Source organism: Linepithema humile, chromosome 3 (assembly GCF_040581485.1).
Source record: "Linepithema humile isolate Giens D197 chromosome 3, Lhum_UNIL_v1.0, whole genome shotgun sequence".
Lineage (NCBI taxonomy): Eukaryota > Metazoa > Arthropoda > Insecta > Hymenoptera > Formicidae > Linepithema > Linepithema humile.
This window is the reverse complement of record NC_090130.1, coordinates 19,414,648-19,435,200: the sequence shown is the minus strand read 5'-3', so window position 1 is coordinate 19,435,200 and position 20,553 is coordinate 19,414,648. Positions and strand designations below refer to the sequence as shown.

The following is a 20,553-nucleotide window of genomic DNA, read 5'->3' as shown; positions in this document are numbered from 1 at the left end:
AGATAGACCACGGACTAAGGAATAGAGAGACGGAGCATAAGCTGTACCGGTGGAGCACGTTTGCGGCGGGGGGGGAGGGGGGCCGCCATATTTGTTTAGTAATCACCACACATAGAACTCACTATTTGCGTATGTATGAGAAATGACAGTCAAATCCTGCGCACAATAAACAAAATAGGAAATAGAAATAGGAATAGGATATAATTATTAAATATTAGAAATAAGAAATTGGAATTATTTATTTTAAAAATAAAAAGAATAGAAAAAATTAATGTATGAATTAAGAAATAAGAATTGGAACTAATTAATATATTTTATTCTCTTGTTAGATGTAAAATAATTTTTCTTTTTAATATTAAATGTTTATTGCTATTTCTAATATTTTGTCTACTGTATGCAGAGCCTCAGAGTAATAAAAGTTAAAGTATTTTATAAAATTTATAGTACAACAATAATAAAACCGCCTAACCTATTTACGCTTGTCACTCGTTATGTCTAGTGGCACCACTACACGAGTGTAACCATGTCACAGACACAGAATCTCTGTGTGAGAATCGCTACATCAATATGGCGGAAAGCAGTCCCCTCCGCACGCTTGAATTACCATCCCCTCTCGCCTAAACTAAGACTTTAGACTCGGTCCCTCTGTTCCTTAATCCGTGAGATAGACCTTTATTATGGTTATGATTATGCATATGCTTATGCGCTATGCAAGTTTGTCTGGATAGGCCTTAATACTTGACACGCGTATTAAATCATCGGTGTAAATTCTAAGCCCCCTATTCTATAATTTTTAACGATGTCGTTATGTATCACTGTGCAAATTTTTTGTATCATATAATTGCTACGCAATGATACATAACAATATCATTAAGAATTACAAAAAGCTATTGACTCTGTAGATCGTTAATAATCCATTAAAGTAATATCATAAATATGTAATATATATATATATATATATATATATAGCCAATCTATCATTATTACTAAATATTCTTCTTATATAAAAGCAAAGATATGATTAAATATGAAATAAAGATATAAATAAATAAATTACCTGGCGGATAAGTCAATCTTTGTCGCATCAACACGGCAAAAATAAATGAAACAATCAACATCACCACAATTAATGCCATGCCAATGGTTAATGCCGTTGTCATTGTGTCTCACTATTGAACTTCTTTTTCGAAACGGAATTGCCAAGAAAAGACTGGAACGTTCTGTTTGCTCTAGTTCCTTAGTTCCTGTTAAATGACTTTTAAGTATTCCAAGCTTAAAGCTGATTTTTCTAAGGATACAATTTCACTTAATATTTGTCGACGTTGTCAGATGTGCCAATTGACTGTCGATGAGGTGGGGAGCTTCTATTGGAGAATTGTTAAATTTTTGCCGAAATGAAATCGAACTGATCCGACTTCTTACGATAAACGTGAATAGTATTAAGGCCTGAGCACAAAGATTGCCGTAACTGTTCCCGACAGAGTCGTAAACGGAAGTCAAATGCAATACAACATGCGATGAATACAGCCTACGTTTACGTAATTCATTGTGCGTTGGTTTAAAGTTAAAAGTTGACCAACTCTCTGTTGGCAACCGCAACGGCCAAGCGCAACCGGAAATACCACTTTTCCACTAGTAGTTGCCATTCTTTGCAACTGGCAACGAGGCATTTGCAACTCATTGTAGAATGGCCTTTAGTCTCCTTACGACAATCTTTATGCTCAAGTCCTTACACATGTTACGACAAAATTTGTCGTAACGGAAAATCACATGACACTAGAAGCCAATCAGTGCATTCGACAACGTTGACAAACGTTAAATGAAGAAATTGTACCCTAATAAGTATCCACGTATTTTATCCGATAAGACGAAGAGTATTATGTGAATTTTTCGTCCTATCCACAAAAAAAGTTACCACAATCAAAAACTAACTTTGGCCAACTTAATAAGAAGTTCAACAGATTTGGCATGATCTGCATAGACACGATCAATCACGTCGACGACTCGAATGTGAAGCCAACTAGCTCATGTCGGTCAACTTGCACAACTGGCTGAATTGCTGAATTACAGACACAATTTTTTAATGACGACGACAATGGATTCTACGTAACTCTTAATTGCATTAAGTAACTTCTTTTAGGACCATACAAAAGTCATTCGTAACTAACCTCGAAACAAAAATGTAAATATTAAATATGTCACCACACAATCAAATTATACATATAACGTTCCAAAATTTATAAATTTAAATAATATAAAAAAATTAAAAAATACGAAAAGGGAGAGGATTTCGTGCCTAAACGCTAGTTATTATTTGCTAGAATTACAATCTTAATATATATGTGTTAACACTTTTCATATTATTACAATTGTTTAAACATTATATTTTACAATTATTTATATTAAACGTTATATTTTACAATTGTTTAAGATGTTATCAGTTAGTATTATTGTCTACTTCTTATTATAAATATGTGTTAACAATCTTTATATTGATAAAAATTAATTATACATTTTGATCAATATTTGATCATCCTCAGTAATTAACATAAAGTTGTGAAATGTAAACTCTAGTTGTGGTCATGCTTTGAGACCGTTATTAAAATGTATAGAATTGATTGATTTTCTAAAATAATATGGTAGAAAAATTCATGAAAAATTAAGTAATAAAATCTTTGCGCGCGATATTTTATTGTAAACAAAAATGTTTCGTATATAAAGATTCAAGGTTGGCCAAACTATATTTAGTTTAGATAACTATCTATCAATCATGTATATGGTAGGTTAGTGATCAAAAAAAGAAAAAATTGTTACTGCTCACATTATCATTGTAGGAAAACGTATATAAATTTTTCATAAAAATTTTGTATATTGGTGTGCATAAAGTATTTCATATCAATATAGGTCAAGGATGCAATCACTGACACCATCATGCGCACTCTCTTAGAAGCAATTATATAGTGATTAACTAGTTTTAAGTTCCTGTTTCAAAAACTATTGTTCTATCAAAAGAAAAAAATTACAAAAATTTTATTTATTTTTTTAAAAACTTGTTCAATTCTGAAAACATTTTGTATATTACGATATCATAATACGATGAAATAACTACATACTGTAATTCTATTTTTTTATACACGCTAGTCCAGAATCTGAGAAAGCTATGTGTATGTGTGTGTGAGAAAAACCAAAAATCAAATTTTCAAATTTTTATTAAACTATTTAAGTCATAAAACGTCTCACATATTTGCTATAGTCATTTTTTAATATTATTTGATTTACCTTTTATGAATTAAATAGCAAAATTGTATTTTTTCTTATATATCTAATATGTAGAATTAATTGATTAATTGATTCCTTTCTGAATTGTTTTTGTTACTCTAAATAAAATTATAATGTTATAATATTACAAAAATAGTTGCATTTATGAGAAATTTATTATATAATATATAAATAATTTGAGATAGCCTAAAAATAGCTTTAAAAAATACAACACTCGCTGTTAATTTGTGAATAATAAAAAAAACACAGTAATAATCAAATATTTCGACAAAGATATTATTTCATATAACTTTACTTATAATGTAATTATAAATTTTAAAAAAATTGAGCAAAATACTTATCAATAACTTAAACATTTTATAACAAAAAATGATAATTATATAATTTTTTTATAATTTTTAATAATTTTTTTATAAGAGTAGGCGACAAGAAACTAAAACAGGATAGTTCAAAAGTATTTTAACACAATATTGTCCTTAAAAAAGTAATTTAATTTTTATGAGAAAATAAACTTTTTTGTATCTAAACTTTAATATATTTTTAATATCTTGTTGTATAATCATTTGTTTTAATTACAGCTTTCATTACAGGATGTTTTTCTCGCAAAGGACAAGGTCTATTAATATGGATCAAGGACAATATGGACCGCTTCATGTATTTGGAAATTTTGTCCGAACACATGCTGTCATATACAAAAAAAAATATGTCTCAAAACTAGATTTTTCAGCAAGACAACAATTCAAAACAATTCTCAATATGTCAAAGAATTCTTTGCGAAGAATAAAATGAACGTTATAAACTGGCCTAGTTAAAGTCCACATTTGAATCCCATTGAACACATACGGGAAGAGCTTGGAAGACGAATCAAAAACAGAAAATTTCCAAAAAAAAATAAGAACGAAACGACTTTTTACTTCTTATTTAAGCAAAGAATGGTCAAAAATCCCTTTTGTTGTCAAATTAATTGATTCAATGTCAGAGATGTCAAACTTAAAGTGGCAATTAATTAAAATGGCAAATGGTTATGCATAAGATACTAAAAACATGATTTAGATACAAAAAAGTTTATTTTCTTTTAAAAATTAATTACTTTTTTAAGGACAATATTGTGTCAAAATACTTTTGAACTGTCCTGTTTTAGTTTCTTGTCACCTACTCTTATAAAAAATTATATAATTATCGGTTTTTGTTATAAAATATTTAAGTTATTGATGAGTATTTTGCTTAATTTTTTTTAAATTTATAATTACATTATAAGTAAAGTTATATGACATAATATCTTCGTCAAAATACTTATGAGCGCTGCTGTATATTTTTTATTACACACATTTATAGCCTCTTATGGCCAAAATCGTCTTGTATGTTCTGTATTCTTTACAAAGAATAAAATTAACGTTATAGACTGGCCTAGTCAAAGTCCACACTTGAATCCCATTGAACACATATTCCTATTTATGTACATTATGTTTCTTTATATATACATATACAGCGTGTGTCAAAAATTTCGGGACGGCTGGATAATTTGAAAAATAAGCATCACAGAGGAAAATGACCTCGATAAAAGTTGTAGGATTTTTCTCGGGCAATCCGATGGTGACCTTAGATTTGGCCTTGCCCGTGACCTTCAAGGTCATTTCAAGGTCAAATCAAATTTTTTAAATAGAAACCTATAGAACCTATAGAAACACTATTTTTGATTCCAAAATCTAATAGCTGGTGTCAAGAGCTTTTCAAAACACTATAATGAAGTTATTTTCATTAAGTACTTTTCGAGTTATGAGGCTTGAAAGTTACAGCATTTTGACATAAAATACAAAATATCTTGTAAAACATTCAATTTTTGAGAATGTTATCTTAATACTTTTATGCACAAAATAATGAGACGAATCAATTGGTATAAAAAAAACACATTGGTTTTAAAAAAAAGTATGCAGTTGCATGTTGCAAATTACATATTTTTTCTTGAAAGCAACTATGTGTTTTCTTTATACCAATTGATTCGTCTCATTATTTTGTGCATGAAAGTATTAAGGTAAGATTTCCGAAAATTGAATGTTTTACAAGATATTTTGTATTTTATGTCAAAATGCTGTAACTTTCAAGCCTCATAACTCGAAAAGTACTTAATGAAAAATAACTTCATTATAGTGTTTTGAAAAGCTCTTGACACCAGCTATTAGATTTTGGAATCAAAAATAGGAGTTTCTATTTAAAAAATTCGATTTGACCTTGAAATGATCTTGAAGATCACGGGCAAGGCCAAATCTAAGGTCACCATCGGATTGCCCGAGAAAAATCCTACAACTTTTGTCGAGGTCATTTTCCTCTGTGATACGTATTTTTCAAATTATCCAGCCGTCCCGAAACTTTTGACACACGCTGTATAATTTTCCTAATTTTATAAAATTTATAAATTGCAATTTACCCATAAATGATTTAAATTAATAATTAATTTAATTTTATGAATTTTCCAGGGGCATACAATGCTTTGAAAAATAATTGTAATACAATAATTTGCACACATAATGCACAATACAAGTAAAGAACGCAGATTATCTATTGTAAATTTATAAAATATTTTATTTACAAGTTTTTATAAATTATGCATTACAGATTATCAAGTTCTACTTCTTTTTTCCGTTTTTTTACTGCTACTTTTCTTTTTATACTGTTTAATTTTCTTTTTTTTGCCTCCTTTTTCTTTTGCTGTCTAGCTATTTTGCGCTTAGCTGCTGCATCAACATCAACGACAAACTGTAACAAAAAAAAATTTTATATATATATATATATATAATATATACAGGGTGAGACATTTTAATCGCCCAGGCGGACATCTCGAAAACTAAGAGAGATACAGAAAAATGTTTCATACAAAAGTTGTATGGTTCGGAGGGGGACATAAGATGGTACCATTGATTTGACCTTGGGTAGCGCCGTTAAGGTTAGATCAAGGTGACCTTAATTTTCTTAAACACGAACCCTAATTTTTTATTGCATATTCTTGTAGCTGACGTCAAGACGTTTTCGAAACACTGGTCACAAACCCTTTTTGGTTGATATCTTTCTGAATTATGGGTCTTCAAAATTTAAGTACTGCCGGTGTTAGTATTACCCAAGATGTACGGCGTGGAGGTCGCACGTATGTATGTACATACGTACATACCTCCGTACATACGTACATACGTACATACATACGAGGGTCGTCTGAAAAGTTTTGAGCCTCAATACGAAAATGGCATTACTCGTCAAAACCATTTCGGTATTACAATCGTACATGCTTTGAAAGATAATTGTGAAAATTGTAAACATTTTGTACGCTCAGTTATTGTTTGACGGTCATTTGTGCCAGTCGATGTCAGTATTTTCGTAAAAATGGAAAAAAACGAATATCGTGCCGTAATTAAATTCTTGCATTTGAAAGACAATATGCCTACGGAAATTAAAGCCGACAGCGTCTAACTCGGCTTTAATTTCCGTAGGCGTATTGTCTTTCAAATGCAAGAATTTAATTACGGCACGATATTCGTTTTTTTCCATTTTTACGAAAATACTGACATCGACTGGCACAAATGACCGTCAAACAATAACTGAGCGTACAAAATGTTTACAATTTTCACAATTATCTTTCAAAGCATGTACGATTGTAATACCGAAATGGTTTTGACGAGTAATGCCATTTTCGTATTGAGGCTCAAAACTTTTCAGACGACCCTCGTACATACATACGTACATACATACGTACATACATACGTATATACATACCGTGCGACCTCCACACGGCACATCTTGGGTAATACAAACACCGGCATATATATATACATACATATACATACACACACACACACGCGCGCGCGCGCGCGCGCGCGCGCACACATGTATCTAATTTCTCTATAAGCACATAATCATAAATGACCGATAATACAATATGTATACATAAAAATTAACAGATATAGAAAGATAGATAATTTTACCTGCTGTACACGAATTCTTTTTCTTTCTGCTCTCTTAATATCAAGTTTTTGTTGTACTCGACTCAGTAATTTGGCATATTCTTCATTCCCTATAGATTTTTTAATCATACTAGTTACTTCTTTACCAAGTCGGCGTAATTCGACATTTGTTTCTTCTGTCGCTATTTCTCGTACTAAAGGAGACATGATGTTAAAAAGTATCACGTTTAAATGCTCCATAGGAACTGTAGCTACTATACCAGCAATGAATTTAAACACTGCAATTCTCTGAAAGCATTGTTCATATAGTTTTTTGCATTCATGAACTTTTTATACGTAAATATTGATAAATAAAAACATTCTTACCACTGATATCGATTTAGGAGCTTGTGTTATTTCTATATTAATAGCTTTTCTTAGTCTTCTAATAAGCCAAGGAAGAGATAAATTATTGCTATCTTTTACTTCACTTTTATCATGTTGCTCATCATTTTTTACTATAGTTTTGTTAATTGATGTTAACATCTTCGCGATGAAAATTAGATTTTTCACAACTTGATCTCCTAATCCGTCAAGTGTCATATCTGGATAAAATTGTGCCACTAAGTCTAAAATCAAACTTCTTAAAGTATTTGCTGGCTTCGAGTACATATAACCCTCTTGTACTGTGTTATTCTCTGGATTATTTAAAAGTTCTACAACTTTATCAATATCAAGAGCAGCCAATATAAAACCAATCAATTGCGCAGCTGCTAATCGAACCCATACATGAGGGTGAGCCAGCAAAGACTGACTATATTCTGAAACAAAATATAAAAGTATAGTATTTGTACTAGAAAAAGAACTATTGTTTTTTCTAAAAAAATAGCTTACCTGCAAAAGAGCTAATAGAATCTTTATACTGTTCACTGGTGAGGAAAGATGGGCAATGTGCTGATATTTTTAATAATAATTGTAACACTTGATACAAGTGATGATCTTTCATCCTTTCTGGATCCTTCAGATTGGAATTTTTCGGTAAATAATTTGAGTCATTTGATTTTATGAATTTTTCATAGTTTGTGTTCTCAGAAATTGAGAAATTTGCATGGAACTGCTTCAATAATAACGGTAAAACTTTGTCAAGACGTGAATCAAATTCATCTTTTTCAACAATCACAAATATACCGCATAATTGTGCCGCCAGTTCCCGGTGTTTTATTTTAGAATCACTTAGCCATCCAAGAACTATATCAAACATCTTATTTCTTTCATTAGAAGATATTCGAGTAAGCATTTCTCTTATACATTTCGCACAGAGCTTACGACAAGTCGGATCATCATCGTTCATCAATCTCGCACCAACCATGAGAAATATATTTCCTGATATTCTAATTAGAACTTTCAACGGGAATCCCGTAACAATAGTATGAATCATTTCTAGTGCACTTAATCGGCCTGGTTGCGTTTCATAGCTCAATTGAGCGAGATAAAAATGTATATGTTTCTCTAAATATTTAGCAAGCGGATATTCCATTAAATATGAATAGAACACAGAGCGCGATTGCAATCTAATATATTCTAGCTCCGAGGTGATACTCAGCACAGCTACTTTCTCCATGACAGTGTGCATTTCGGGAATAATCATTTTTCGGTGTATTATAGCTTTGAGTAAAGTAAACGCAGTAGACTGCCTATCACTGTCGTGTAGATCTTGTTCCGCATATAAAATAAGAATCCTCAATTGATCGGCGTCGATGCTGAAATACTTCACATCACGAACAATTACGGACATGCATTTGAATGCGGCCATTACGAGATTGAAATTGTCCCCCTTGCTTAATCCTGCAACGGCGTATTTGTGCAAAATGCTGAATATGGCGGTACAGATATCTGATATAACTGCGTGTATCGAAACCAAGTCCATCTTGAACATCCAGTTGAAGCATTGTAACGCTGTAGTGCACAATTTAACATGTTGAGAAGTTAAACAATCGCGCAATACTGGCACAAACGGTTCTAAATAAGATTTGTATTCTATGGAAACTTTATCCCGTTTTAATAGAATATGGTACAATCTCAAACCAAATTCTATTATTACATGAACATTGGCACGTTTGGTGGTTTTCGCTGCAGTTTTAACACCCATTCTGTTTTTAGGTTCTACTGGTATAATGAAATAATCGGACTGTTGCCACATCAAAGTTTTCGTTTCCTCTTCCGTGAGTTTTTTACTTTCTTTTTCAATCATAAGATCTGGTATGTTCTCCGAAATTATACCGTAAAGAAATACAAGTATTCGTTCTAACGATATGTAAGTATTATCTGCTAATCCTAAAGCTACGTTTCGTAAGCATTCTGTAACTTTATGTATCGTTTTGTGCGAGTGCGTTTTCACCAGAACTTCTTTCAACGGTAAAATTAAATCCAATAAGCAAGATTCCGTTATAAATTCCGCTAATATATGGAAAATGTCGAAACTCTTGGTGCTCTTAGCCTCTGATACTTTTTTAACAATTCCGGCTATCTCCTTTTCTTCCGCAGTTAATCCAAATAGATCAACTTTGCACACCTTTGTAAAAATAATTATTTCAATTATTTAAAAATACAGAAAAAACTTTTTCAATTATTTCATAAAATTTGTATTTCCAGTATTTTCAGTATTCTATTAAGCCATTAATATTAATGGATGGCAACACCATATATACATAGAATGACAAGTACATTTCTACAGTTTCTAATATTGAAAGTATATTGTTGTATATTCGTGAAAAGATTCTGTGATTTCCGTGAAAAATAATTTTTATTTATTTTCTAATTTTTAATTATTTCGAAAAAACCTCCACATGGTGTGCGATTTCATTAAACGTACTATAAACCAGTAGATAAAAGACACTCCACAAAAATTTTATGAAAATGGTTTTAAAAAACTAGTTGGGACAAGTGTATGCAGTTAAATAGGAATTATATTAAAAACTATAGTGTTACATAGACAAAAATTGATAAATTACAGAATTTAAAACAAAATTCCCATACTTTTGGAAACATCCCACGTAGTATATAATATATAATTATTTTTTTCATCGATAGGATTAATAGAATACATCGGCAAAGCTTAGTCAAATATTTAGAAACACATGACATATATCTACGATGTAATTTACTGTATTACAAGTTATAACAAAAATAATATGTAATAGTAATACTTACAGACAAAATGCTATGTAAGTTATGATTAACATCAGATTTCTGAAAATAAGGTTTCAATGCAAGTAGTACAGACTGAATAGTGTACACGAGAACGTGCACTTGAAAACCCTTTGTTAATAACGTATTTGTTTCTTTCAAAAGATGATGAAGATACTTTGGTCCTAACGTTATCATAATTTTTTGTAATATTTCACGAGTCATACGTCGAACTGATTCCATACGCGATTTAAGAAATGTACATAGCTTCATAAAAATTCTGAAAAAAATATACAATGTTACATAATTTGGTAATATACATTTATTACACAAGATTACTATTCCCATTTTTAATTATGCATTTCAATATTTTCAAAAGACATTTTTGAGAAGATAAATTTCAGATAGAAGTTGTACAGTGGCTAGGGGGCAAGATGGTGACCATGATTTGACCTTGAGTTTTTCCATTATTTTATGTGCCATGGATATGTCAGTACTACATCGCGTCCATTATCGAATACTTATTTGATGTGCGCACTGATGTGTGCTCCGTATTACTCGACTTTGACGACTTGTTTCCTTACACAAATTTTCCTTATACAATACTATACTTTCTATACACTACCGCTCACAGAAGTATAACAATTGAGTAAATTTACTTAAATTATTATTATGAACGTTTTTCTATATAAGAACAAAATTTATTTATATAAGAAAAAGTTTTTGCATTTTCCCCAACTTTCTCTAAAAAAATTTCAATGTAGTAAATGAAAAAAAATTGAGTATAAAAAGATTAATAAAACTTCATTCTCTCTCTCTCTCTTTCTCTCCATCTCCTCCCCCCCCTCTCTCTCATTAACTTTAGTCAAATGTTTAGACTCCAATCATATGTTAGGTCGGAAAGTGAACAAATTAAATATCGTTTTTTAAGTGGACGACAAACGGATTAAATTAATATCCAAGCGAAAGTTGATAGCCCTTGAAATTACAGCAGAGTTTAATATGGATTGAAACATCCCGATCTCAGTAAATTCAGTAACAAGCACGAACACACACGCGCACGCACACACACACGCACGCGCGCGTGCGCGCACGCGCACGCACACGCACACGCACACGCACACACACACGCACACACACACACACACACAACAGAGGTGTAAATTCGACCGTGCAACCTCCACGCGGTACACTTTGGGTAATGCTAATGCCGGCGGTACTATAAACTTCAAGCCTCATAACTCGAAAAATGCTTAATGAAAAAATACTTTATCATAGTGTTTTGAAAAGCTCTCGAAGTAAGATACAAGAATATGCAACGAAAAATGGGGGTTTCCATTTAAGAAATTAAAGGTGACCTTTATGTGATCTTCAAACGATTATCCAAGGACAAACCAATGACACTATCTTATGTCCCTTAAGTCATAAAATTTTTGTACAAAACATTTTTTTCTAAAATCCCGTGATTTCCAGATTTGACTGTTTAAAATAAAATGGGACATCCTGTATATATACGCACACGTATGCACTCACAAATTAAAAAGTCTCAATTTGAAATAATCTACTTAAATGATGTATCTTTATAATCCTTTAAGTGTTAAGAAATGAAAATGCTTTCTTGCAAAAAATGATTTCTATATAAGAAATATAAGAAAACAATTACTTTCACAAAGTATATATTTGGAATTTCTCAAGATACAGAATTGAAATCCGCAGTCAAGATTTTGGAGTTCCCAATCCTGAACCCAACACGATAATTACAAATTCAAATATAATAGGTTTTATATAAATTTTTCCAGAAAATTTTAGGAATCTCTAGTGTTACTTAAATTGTAAATTGTAATTCAAGAATAAAAATAAAAAACTTAACATAAAATATGATTAAGTTAAAAATAGTTGACAACAGTTGATGTTTAATTTAAATATAAGTAAATTAAAATGTTTAAATTTATTTTGTATTTTATAAAAACAATATTCTTTTGAATTTCAAAATTCTAATGTCATTCAAATTCAAATCATAAGAAATTAGCATAAAAATCATAAGAAATTAAGTTTAGTAAGAATAGAATAATTTTATAAATTTATATTTTGTTGTATGTATAAGATCATATTGAATTCAAAAATTTTGACGAAAAATTCGATTTCAGACATTCAAAACATTTACATATACAGAGTTTTACGAAAATATTATAGATAAAAATATTTTTTTTAAGAAACTATTTATGCACTCGTGTGTTACTTAAAACACTTAAAGAGCCAAAAGATAACAAAGGAATGCAAAATAATTTTTGACAGATAAATAGAATATTTTTATCCCTTTAAATAAGGCAAATTTCATACTGTTTTTCAAATAATATTACAAACTTACCCTGGCAAGTTTATTTCCAGAAGATCTTCAGGCATTTTCTGTAGTAATTTAACGAATGCAAGAGCAATAGGAACGCGTAGTAGATCGTCTTCCTCCGTTTCGGACGCAATTCTTTTTCGGTTGATTTTATGACTATTGTCTTGTTGAGATCTGGCCACGATAGATCGATGCAGTTCAGGTAATAAACTCTTCGATATACTAAATATCACTCTCTTTGCTCCGTATGGAGAAAGTAGCATTTGTTTATCAATTATTGGTATGCTTTCTTTTATCGTTTCATTCATTTCAATTACTTCCTCGACATTATCGACATTTTCATCGTTTAATGCTTCCTCTAATTTCTCTTGAGCTTCTCGTTCCGTGTCCTCAAGCTTTTCATTTTCCCCAATCGTTGTAGTTTCTTTTTCGTCAATCAAAATATTACGATCTTCTGTTGAAGAAGTTTCAATTTGCGTAATTTCTTTTGTCGATTTATACTTGGAGAGATCATAGTGGAAAGAATCCAATATCATGACTACTATTCTAACAATTTGTTTTTGATATTCCGTGGAGCTCCTCAGCTTGCCCAAATAATGTTTCAAAATGATCTCATAATAATGCCATGGTAAAAGCTTGCACACTATTCCGACAGTTTCAATAGCGACGTCAATAAGGCTATTTTTATGAACAAACGTCTCGTTACATAGATATGACGAACAGAGAGGGAGGATGAATTGTGTCAATGTTTTAGGATTAATCGGCTTCTGCAACGTTTTAACGAGTGTGCAAAATTTCAGTAATGCGCGAGCTCTTCTGTGTAACTGCAAATGTTGCATATTCTCGAAGAAATCAACTTCGGAATCAGCCCGATTAGCAAGTAAAGATAAGTCTTGTAAAATAGGATGCACGTCTGCACATTCTAAAGCCATATACCCCAAAAGTGCTATCGACTGAAGGCGAACAGTCTCATTCTTGCTAGTGATTCCCTTTCTCGTAAGCGCCAGGATTGTGTCATCCATCAAATAACGTCTGTTTAAAGTATTGCTTTTATTCTCCTTCGCTAATTTCGATACGACGAGCTTCAAGCATTGTCCAGAGCAATCTTTTATCGCTAAATCCGACTCAGTCTTGAGGAAATAAAAGCAATTGTGTATCACAATTACACCGAATTCTAATGTGATTGTATTTTTCTCAACCATAGTGCTAATCTTTCCAAAGGCGTCCAATCTTTTCTGAAAATCGGGCTGGTCAATCCACTTGTAATCCCATGCATTAAGCATAGTCAAAATATCGCAATCTCGCGTCATTGTTTCATGAAACTCTTCTGAGGATCTCTCGGCAATAATACTGTATAATAGTAGAAAGAGTTTGCGAGTAGACAAATCTGACAAAAGGCTTGCGAGCGGTGCAATAGAACGCACATGAGTCTCTGGCTTGTCCACAATTTTTATGAGATTTGTAACGGTCGTCAATAGTTTCGTAATAACTTCTTCGTTGTTACCAAATGTAGCCTTCTTGATTAATATGGGTAATAACAATTTCAATAACATTTCACACGTTTCGGCGTCTGCGACAAATTCAGAGATACGTGACAATATGATCAATTCGGTTTTGTTTACACCTTTATTGAATCCTTTAAACCTATTCTTGATAAACTGCAAAATATGAGGGACATACGGTAGAAGAATGGCGGAACCGTAATTAATTCCGCTTGAAGACACTTTCTTCTCCACTTCGAGTAGGTTTGTCAGTACTGGTATTAGCGGTAAGAACTGTACATCCACTTGCATCGCATCTTCGTTACAGCATCCGTAATCTTGTAACGTTAACATCTTTTCGACAATTTCCATAATAGCGTTAACAACAGATTGATGTGTTTTGGGATTTAAAAGGAGTTGCATAATATAAGGGAGAGGACTGATCGACTTATCATTTTCTTGATGCCTCATGAACAATGGATAATACCGCGAATTTTGACCCCATGCCATAAATAGCTTCAACAAGGCCGTAGGACTATGTATACCTTCCATAGGTAACTTATGCAACCAAGGAAATATCGCAACATGATAAAGCGCGTTCATTTCATGCTGCTGCCAATTGTAGTCCTCAAAATGCGTGAAAAATCGAGCCAGCATATTAATGCAACTTGTTTTCACGTTCTTAATTACTGGTAGATATCCTGAATAAACCTCTTCCGATCTCTGCAAGATTCCAGTCACTTCCGCCAAAATACAAATCAGTATTCTGAGCAAACGAGGTAATAATTCGGTCGACATTTTTCCGCCAAACTGTTCGATTATTATCGCCAATAGATTCACAGTGCTTTGCATGCGTTTAGGTGGTACAACGTTATTTAAATCGATCGTATTGATGATATTCTCGATGTATTGCTGTAAATTAAACGCTTCATCCGTTTCCAGCAACGTATACGATTTGAAAGATCTGAAAGCCATTTTAATAAATACAATCATTTCTTTTTCCTGCGTACCGCTTAAAAAGCGTAATATGATCTTTCGCCGCGTATATCCACTGGCTTTCCCGCCAGTTCTTACACCTGTCTTCGTCATCATTTTTGCATAGATAATTCTCATTACGATGGGTATGAGATTCTCACGATGCTCTTCTTCTATCATGTTACTTTCTTGATCCAGTTTAAAGCGCGTGAGTTCATTCTTCAAATTTTTCTCATTTATTAAATTATACAGAGAACTTTTGTACGGCAAGAGATATTTATATTTATATGCAAAGAGACAACTTAAGGCTGCTTTCTGTATGTCGGAATTTTTCGAACAAAGTAAATCCAAATAGATCTGCTGCATTTCAACTTCTCTGTGTAACATTTTCGGATTTAGCATTTTATCAAATATCTCCAACTGTGCGAGTAAAAGTTTTACTTTGTAACTTCTATTCTTCATCTTAGTTTGCACAGTTTTTGCTGTTTCATCACTTTCTTTGTCGCTCTCGATGTCTGTATCGTTATCTGCATCGGCATTATTGATTGATTCCTTACGTTTCTCAATATTACAATATTTGCCATCTTCAGAGGTAGATTTAAAAAAATTGGTATTTACAAAATCAATAAATAATCCGGTTAAATCTTTGTTTTTCATCTCAGCATAATGTGAGAAATAAGTCATACATTTCCAAAGAAGAATCTTGTGATTTTCAAAATCAGGTTTGTCGTTATGCTTTTCCACCAGCATTTCTAACGACGAAATGACTTGGCAATCAAACGATGGTTTCCACTCAATTTCTGACACATTATTGAATGTTAATTCGGCCAGAAACGTTGGCCAGAACTGTGAGCATTTCTTGTTACTATAACTGGCTATGACTATACTTACAGGCTGCCAAAGTAAAGAAAAATTCACATACAAATTGCCTATTAAGTATCTTAATGGAAATTCGTAATACTTCGGATATAAATGAGCTACAGCGTTACTTTGAAATTCTAAAGCTTGCAAATGCAACAACTTGGCACGGTAATTTTGCACTGTCACCAATTCACATTCTGCCAAATAGACAAGTTCCATAGCATTTTTTTCATTATCTTGCCTTGAGTATTTTTTCAAATCTTCAACATTGGAAAACAAAGAATACAAATGCGTTACAATTAATCGAATATTGCTGTAAGGTGAATTCATTTTTTTCACTATTTTGTTGTTTAATATGTCAAATGATGCAGAATTAATATAGAAAGCATGATACTGCGACTTAGCAAAATATGTTAAACAGAAATCTATTGCGTTTAATATATACTTGTTTTCATAATATTTGTTAATAAGATCAATTATTTTTATATCAAATTGCACCAAAAAATCATGAAGATCGCTTGATTCTGATATATGTATTATTGTTTCCAGCATTAATAAAAATATAAAACTAGTTTTATTAACATATACAGTATCAGCGTTATTAGCTAATAATTTTTTATATAAAAATAACAACCCATCTTTTAACGCATTCTTAAATGTTTCACATAATGGTTTTAAGTGTGATAAGATTATCAAAATCCTCACTGCATCCAGTGAAACAATATCAGTAGATAATGTCCTCAATTCTTTTAAAAGATAATCAATACTCTCAACTCTAATATTACGTATATCTAAAATATATTTCCTCCATTTGTGCAAAGTTGTACCATTAAGGCAAGGTGGTGCTTTTGCAAGAATTATTTTAGTAAATAGAAGTAACGTTCTACTTTCAAATCCAATAGAAATGCTGTGTCGCATTATGTGCGGTAATACTAAAGAATCAAAGGAAGAATGGTGTATTAAATTTTCAACAGCAGCATACAATAATTCTATATTGTTCACTGTTAAAATTTTCAATAACAGTTGACTCGAATTTTCCTGTGTCAATTTTACATTGGATGCTAAGAGAATGGCAACAGACACATTCATAACTTCATGCAAGATATTAATATCATTATTTAATGTGTCTATTATAATAGCAAATCTTTTAATTAAAGATATGGCATCAATTAGAAATTTTCCATTTTTATAACTGATAATGATATGTATAAGACGCAGAAATAGAATTAAAGATTGTTCCTCCTTAGAATACTTCAATTTTTCAACAAACAAATCTATCACTTTTAATATAACGTTCCACATAATACCACATTTTTGTGGATTTAAATTTTCTAATATGCAACTTACAATCTCTTTCAATAATTCATAAGTAAGCTTTTGATTAACAGAGTCATCTTGCAAAGCATTAAAATAAAGTAATAGTATTTGCTCGGCACAAGAGTGAAATTGCCCTGAAGTACCAGATACAACTTCAAACAATAATCTTCCAAAACCTGTTACTCCAGTTGCATTATCCTTTAAAATATGTAACACTAATTTTAGGAAGGAATCTTTATCCTTGATTTTGCGAACTACAAATGCGAAACTTTCAGCAGCAAACCTGTTTATATAGACTGGTTGTGCATCAGCCAGTAATGGTAGCAATAAATTGATCACAGTTCTTATATTTTTTACTAAATATCGCCAGAGAAATTTAAACAGATATGCCAAAGTCATAAATGTATGCTCAATTTGCTCGATGTCTTTTGTTTGTAACAAATTAATTATTTCAGACAAGAATTCTGGAAAATATTCATAAAAGTCTTTTTGAAGATCTCTTGCTACAGCTACCACTAACCTATGGGAAGTAAAGATATAGATATATTCAAATAAATATTTAAACAATTCTTTTCAAAAGAACTTAGCTTATGACAAAACTTTTTAGCTTTTTACATTTCTTTTTAGTTCTAATATCTACAATTTATTGTTCATTAAAACTAGCCTAGTCATAATTTTTAAAATTGAAAGAAAAATCAGGTTAAAAAAAAAGGATTTTATTTTTATTATATTTAAAAAAAAATAAAAAACAAAAAATTTATCCCAAGTTTATATAATAAAAAAATACCAAACTAAATTGAACCAAAAATTAATACATAGAATACTGTGTTACAATATTACCAAATAAACAATGTTGTTAAACACACTTTTTTTAAAAAGCTGTTTTTTGTCATGAACCAAATTTCTTCTATGTATACTCACTCTAGAATCGGCTGCAAAAATGAAGGATCCCGTTTTTTTAGATATTCCATAAGTATGTCGATTATGTATTGTTTCTTATGAAGTAACTGCGGCAATGTGATTATATCCCGTACTTGCTTCTTAAAAGTCGAATAACCATCTGTTAGGTTAAGAAAATTCCATTTTTGCAGAGTTTTAAAAAAATACGTTTCAACTTCTTCAGGATCATCTTCATTTATATGTGTCACACGATGAAAGACATCGACATCAATTTCCGTCACTCTTTTGGAGAACGGTTTGAACTACAAAAAAGAAGGCCAGTTAAAAAGTATAACATAGAATCAGGTTAGATTTACGCTTTAGTCAACTTCAATATACCTGGAAAGTGTTTATTTCCTTATGACGAATTGGTTTGTTCTTCATTTTGTTCCAATAGATTATCTTAACACATTTGTTAAATTTAATCAATACACTATTCACTTTATTTAATTTATACAGTCGTAAATATGCAGGTCAAAAACTAAATCTTAAGGAAATGCAAATATCACGTGCGATCCACATGCGATACAAACTCTTCTTCTTGTGAAAGTGGGAACGATTTTTGCGCCATCTGAACACAGTATATACCATTGTACAACTAGAATCCCTAGAACTAGGAATGGGCCAAAGGGTGTTTACGATAATTCAAGTTCGAGTTAGTTTCACTAGGACCGAAAAATGAGATATAGGGTGTTTACGATAATTCAAGTTCGAGTTAGTTTCACTAGGACCGAAAAATGAGATAGACATAACCATCTAGAATCTTTATGATTTATGACAACTCAACGCTGTCTTGTATTGCTTGAGTTAAATTAATTGAATTTGTTGAGTTTATAGAGCAAATTTTATTGTAATAAAAAAAGATTAACTGCAAATCAGTCTATGAAAGAAACAAATAATGTTGGTATGTATGTTGGTATACCTCTTTAATAGATATAATTATATATATATGTATATAATTATATTTATTAAACTCAACAAATTCAATGAATTTAACTCGAGCAATACAAGCACGAAGTAAAAGTAAGGAGACGTAACTACATAGATTGAAAGTGGTCACGAAAAATGTTCCGTGAAGGAGGAGGTTTGCCGAGTGGAATAACTTGCAACATTTCGTCGCCATCTTTAAATTGTCAATGACAGATGAGACCACAGTGAGAGAAAAGGTTATAAGGATTAGAAAAGCATGGAACGTAAGTATGAAATTGAAATAAACAAATAAATTTTTAAAAAATAAAAAAAATGTTACAAATTTTTAAAGAACATAAAGAATATAAAGAATATAAATCTTATATAATACAAACTATGTTTATCTTAAATAAGGTTAATATAATTATAAATATATTTTAGAGAAGAAAACGCCGTAGATGATAATATATATAATTTAGAATATACTTATCAGTATCAGTATTCAAGAAAATAAAGATTAAAAATAAAATATACATATACACACACATTTCTGCAGAGAAAAAAGGTAATAATATTAAAAAGTATTATAATATATAATATTGTATTTATTTATAATAGATATAGTATAGAAGTAGTATTAAAAAAGAAAAACAAAAGTCAGTTTTAAAGTAAAAATATTAATGTTGTAGAAAAATAATATTTATATTACTTTATTATTTTTTAGCATTTCAGACAAAGAAACAAGATGAAATCTAAAAATGATGGACGCAATAATTTTAAATATTTGCAAGACAACTTGGAGTTTATTACATTTCCTTCTACTGAATGGAGTTGTTCAAGAGGGAATGAAATGTTTTTTGGTTTTCAAAAAATAGAAAGTGATTATAGTGTAAGAAAAAGAATTGCTTTTTTGCAAAATGGACAGATTAATATTTATATAAATAATGAAATTCATTCTTTTTCAAAATTTATTGTAATTGAAAATATTGAGGAAGTAAATAAATTTTTAAAAATTGTTGATAAATTGTAAAAATAATACAATATTTATAAAATCAAACAATAGTTTAAACATTTGATTGCATATAATAAATATTTTGATAATTTTAATTTAAATTAGATATTAGAGAAGATTATTATATCTTGAAATTATTATCGTGAAAGCATATTAGCTTTCTATCTATATTACAAATTATGTATATATATATGAATTTTAATTTTATAAAAATAGGGATTGGAATTGTAAATATGACAATAAATTGTATTAAAAAGTAAATTATTTTTTATTTTATAAAATAAACATTTTTTTTTTATAAAATATAAAAGTAAGTATATA

At 30.7% G+C, this 20,553-nt stretch overlaps 2 protein-coding genes and 2 long non-coding RNA genes across 7 annotated transcripts in view; 2 read left to right on the top strand and 2 right to left on the bottom strand.

Moving 5' to 3' along the window:
* The window catches only part of LOC105679943 (probable cytochrome P450 305a1), a 49,551-nt gene extending 47,414 nt beyond the window's left edge, over positions 1 to 2,137 (bottom strand). The window contains exons 1-2 of one of the 2 annotated variants that reach the window (XM_067351577.1): positions 1,835 to 2,137; positions 1,058 to 1,244 (exon numbers count right to left, since the gene is read on the bottom strand). In XM_067351577.1, the coding sequence (XP_067207678.1) occupies positions 1,058 to 1,160 (103 nt within the window). In that variant the 5' untranslated portion in view covers positions 1,161 to 1,244; positions 1,835 to 2,137. The remainder of the gene's footprint in view (positions 1 to 1,057; positions 1,245 to 1,834) is intronic. The other variant, XM_067351578.1, reaches the window with a different exon arrangement.
* On the top strand, positions 2,042 to 4,685 carry LOC105670156 (uncharacterized). The gene is made up of 2 exons (XR_001100379.2): positions 2,042 to 2,182; positions 3,870 to 4,685. It is a non-coding gene; the product is annotated as an uncharacterized lncRNA (long non-coding RNA).
* Positions 4,686 to 5,831: 1,146 nt separating this feature from the next.
* Positions 5,832 to 18,878, bottom strand: LOC105670155 (small subunit processome component 20 homolog). Of its 2 annotated transcripts, XM_012363514.2 has the most exons (8): positions 18,651 to 18,878; positions 18,294 to 18,574; positions 12,763 to 17,892; positions 10,419 to 10,674; positions 8,103 to 9,780; positions 7,596 to 8,029; positions 7,251 to 7,517; positions 5,832 to 6,033 (listed from the first exon to the last, which is right to left on the bottom strand). In XM_012363514.2, exons 1-8 carry the CDS (start codon positions 18,693 to 18,695, stop codon positions 5,887 to 5,889), a joined length of 8,238 nt encoding a protein of 2,745 aa, XP_012218937.1. In that variant the 5' UTR covers positions 18,696 to 18,878; the 3' UTR covers positions 5,832 to 5,886. The 2 variants fall into 2 exon arrangements, with proteins under 2 accessions (XP_012218937.1, XP_067207673.1); XM_067351572.1 differs by lacking the exon at positions 18,651 to 18,878 and having other exon boundaries at positions 12,763 to 17,887; positions 18,294 to 18,373.
* Positions 18,879 to 19,035: 157 nt separating this feature from the next.
* LOC136998614 (uncharacterized) lies at positions 19,036 to 20,493 on the top strand. Of its 2 annotated transcripts, XR_010889197.1 has the most exons (4): positions 19,036 to 19,215; positions 19,357 to 19,504; positions 19,662 to 19,785; positions 19,945 to 20,493. It is a non-coding gene; the product is annotated as an uncharacterized lncRNA (long non-coding RNA). The 2 variants fall into 2 exon arrangements; XR_010889196.1 differs by having other exon boundaries at positions 19,063 to 19,504.
* The last annotated feature ends 60 nt before the right edge of the window (positions 20,494 to 20,553 follow it).

Bases quoted from the DNA above. Each gene is read 5' to 3' on its own strand.
- LOC105670155 (XM_012363514.2), bottom strand. From the start codon at position 18,695: ATGAAGAACAAACCAATTCGTCATAAGGAAATAAACACTTTCCAG. The intron at 18,575-18,650 runs GTATATTGAAGT...TCTTTTTTGTAG, and splicing joins AGGAAATAAACACTTTCCAG to TTCAAACCGTTCTCCAAAAG. The intron at 6,034-7,250 runs GTAAAATTATCT...TTTTTGTTACAG, and splicing joins AAAGAATTCGTGTACAGCAG to TTTGTCGTTGATGTTGATGC.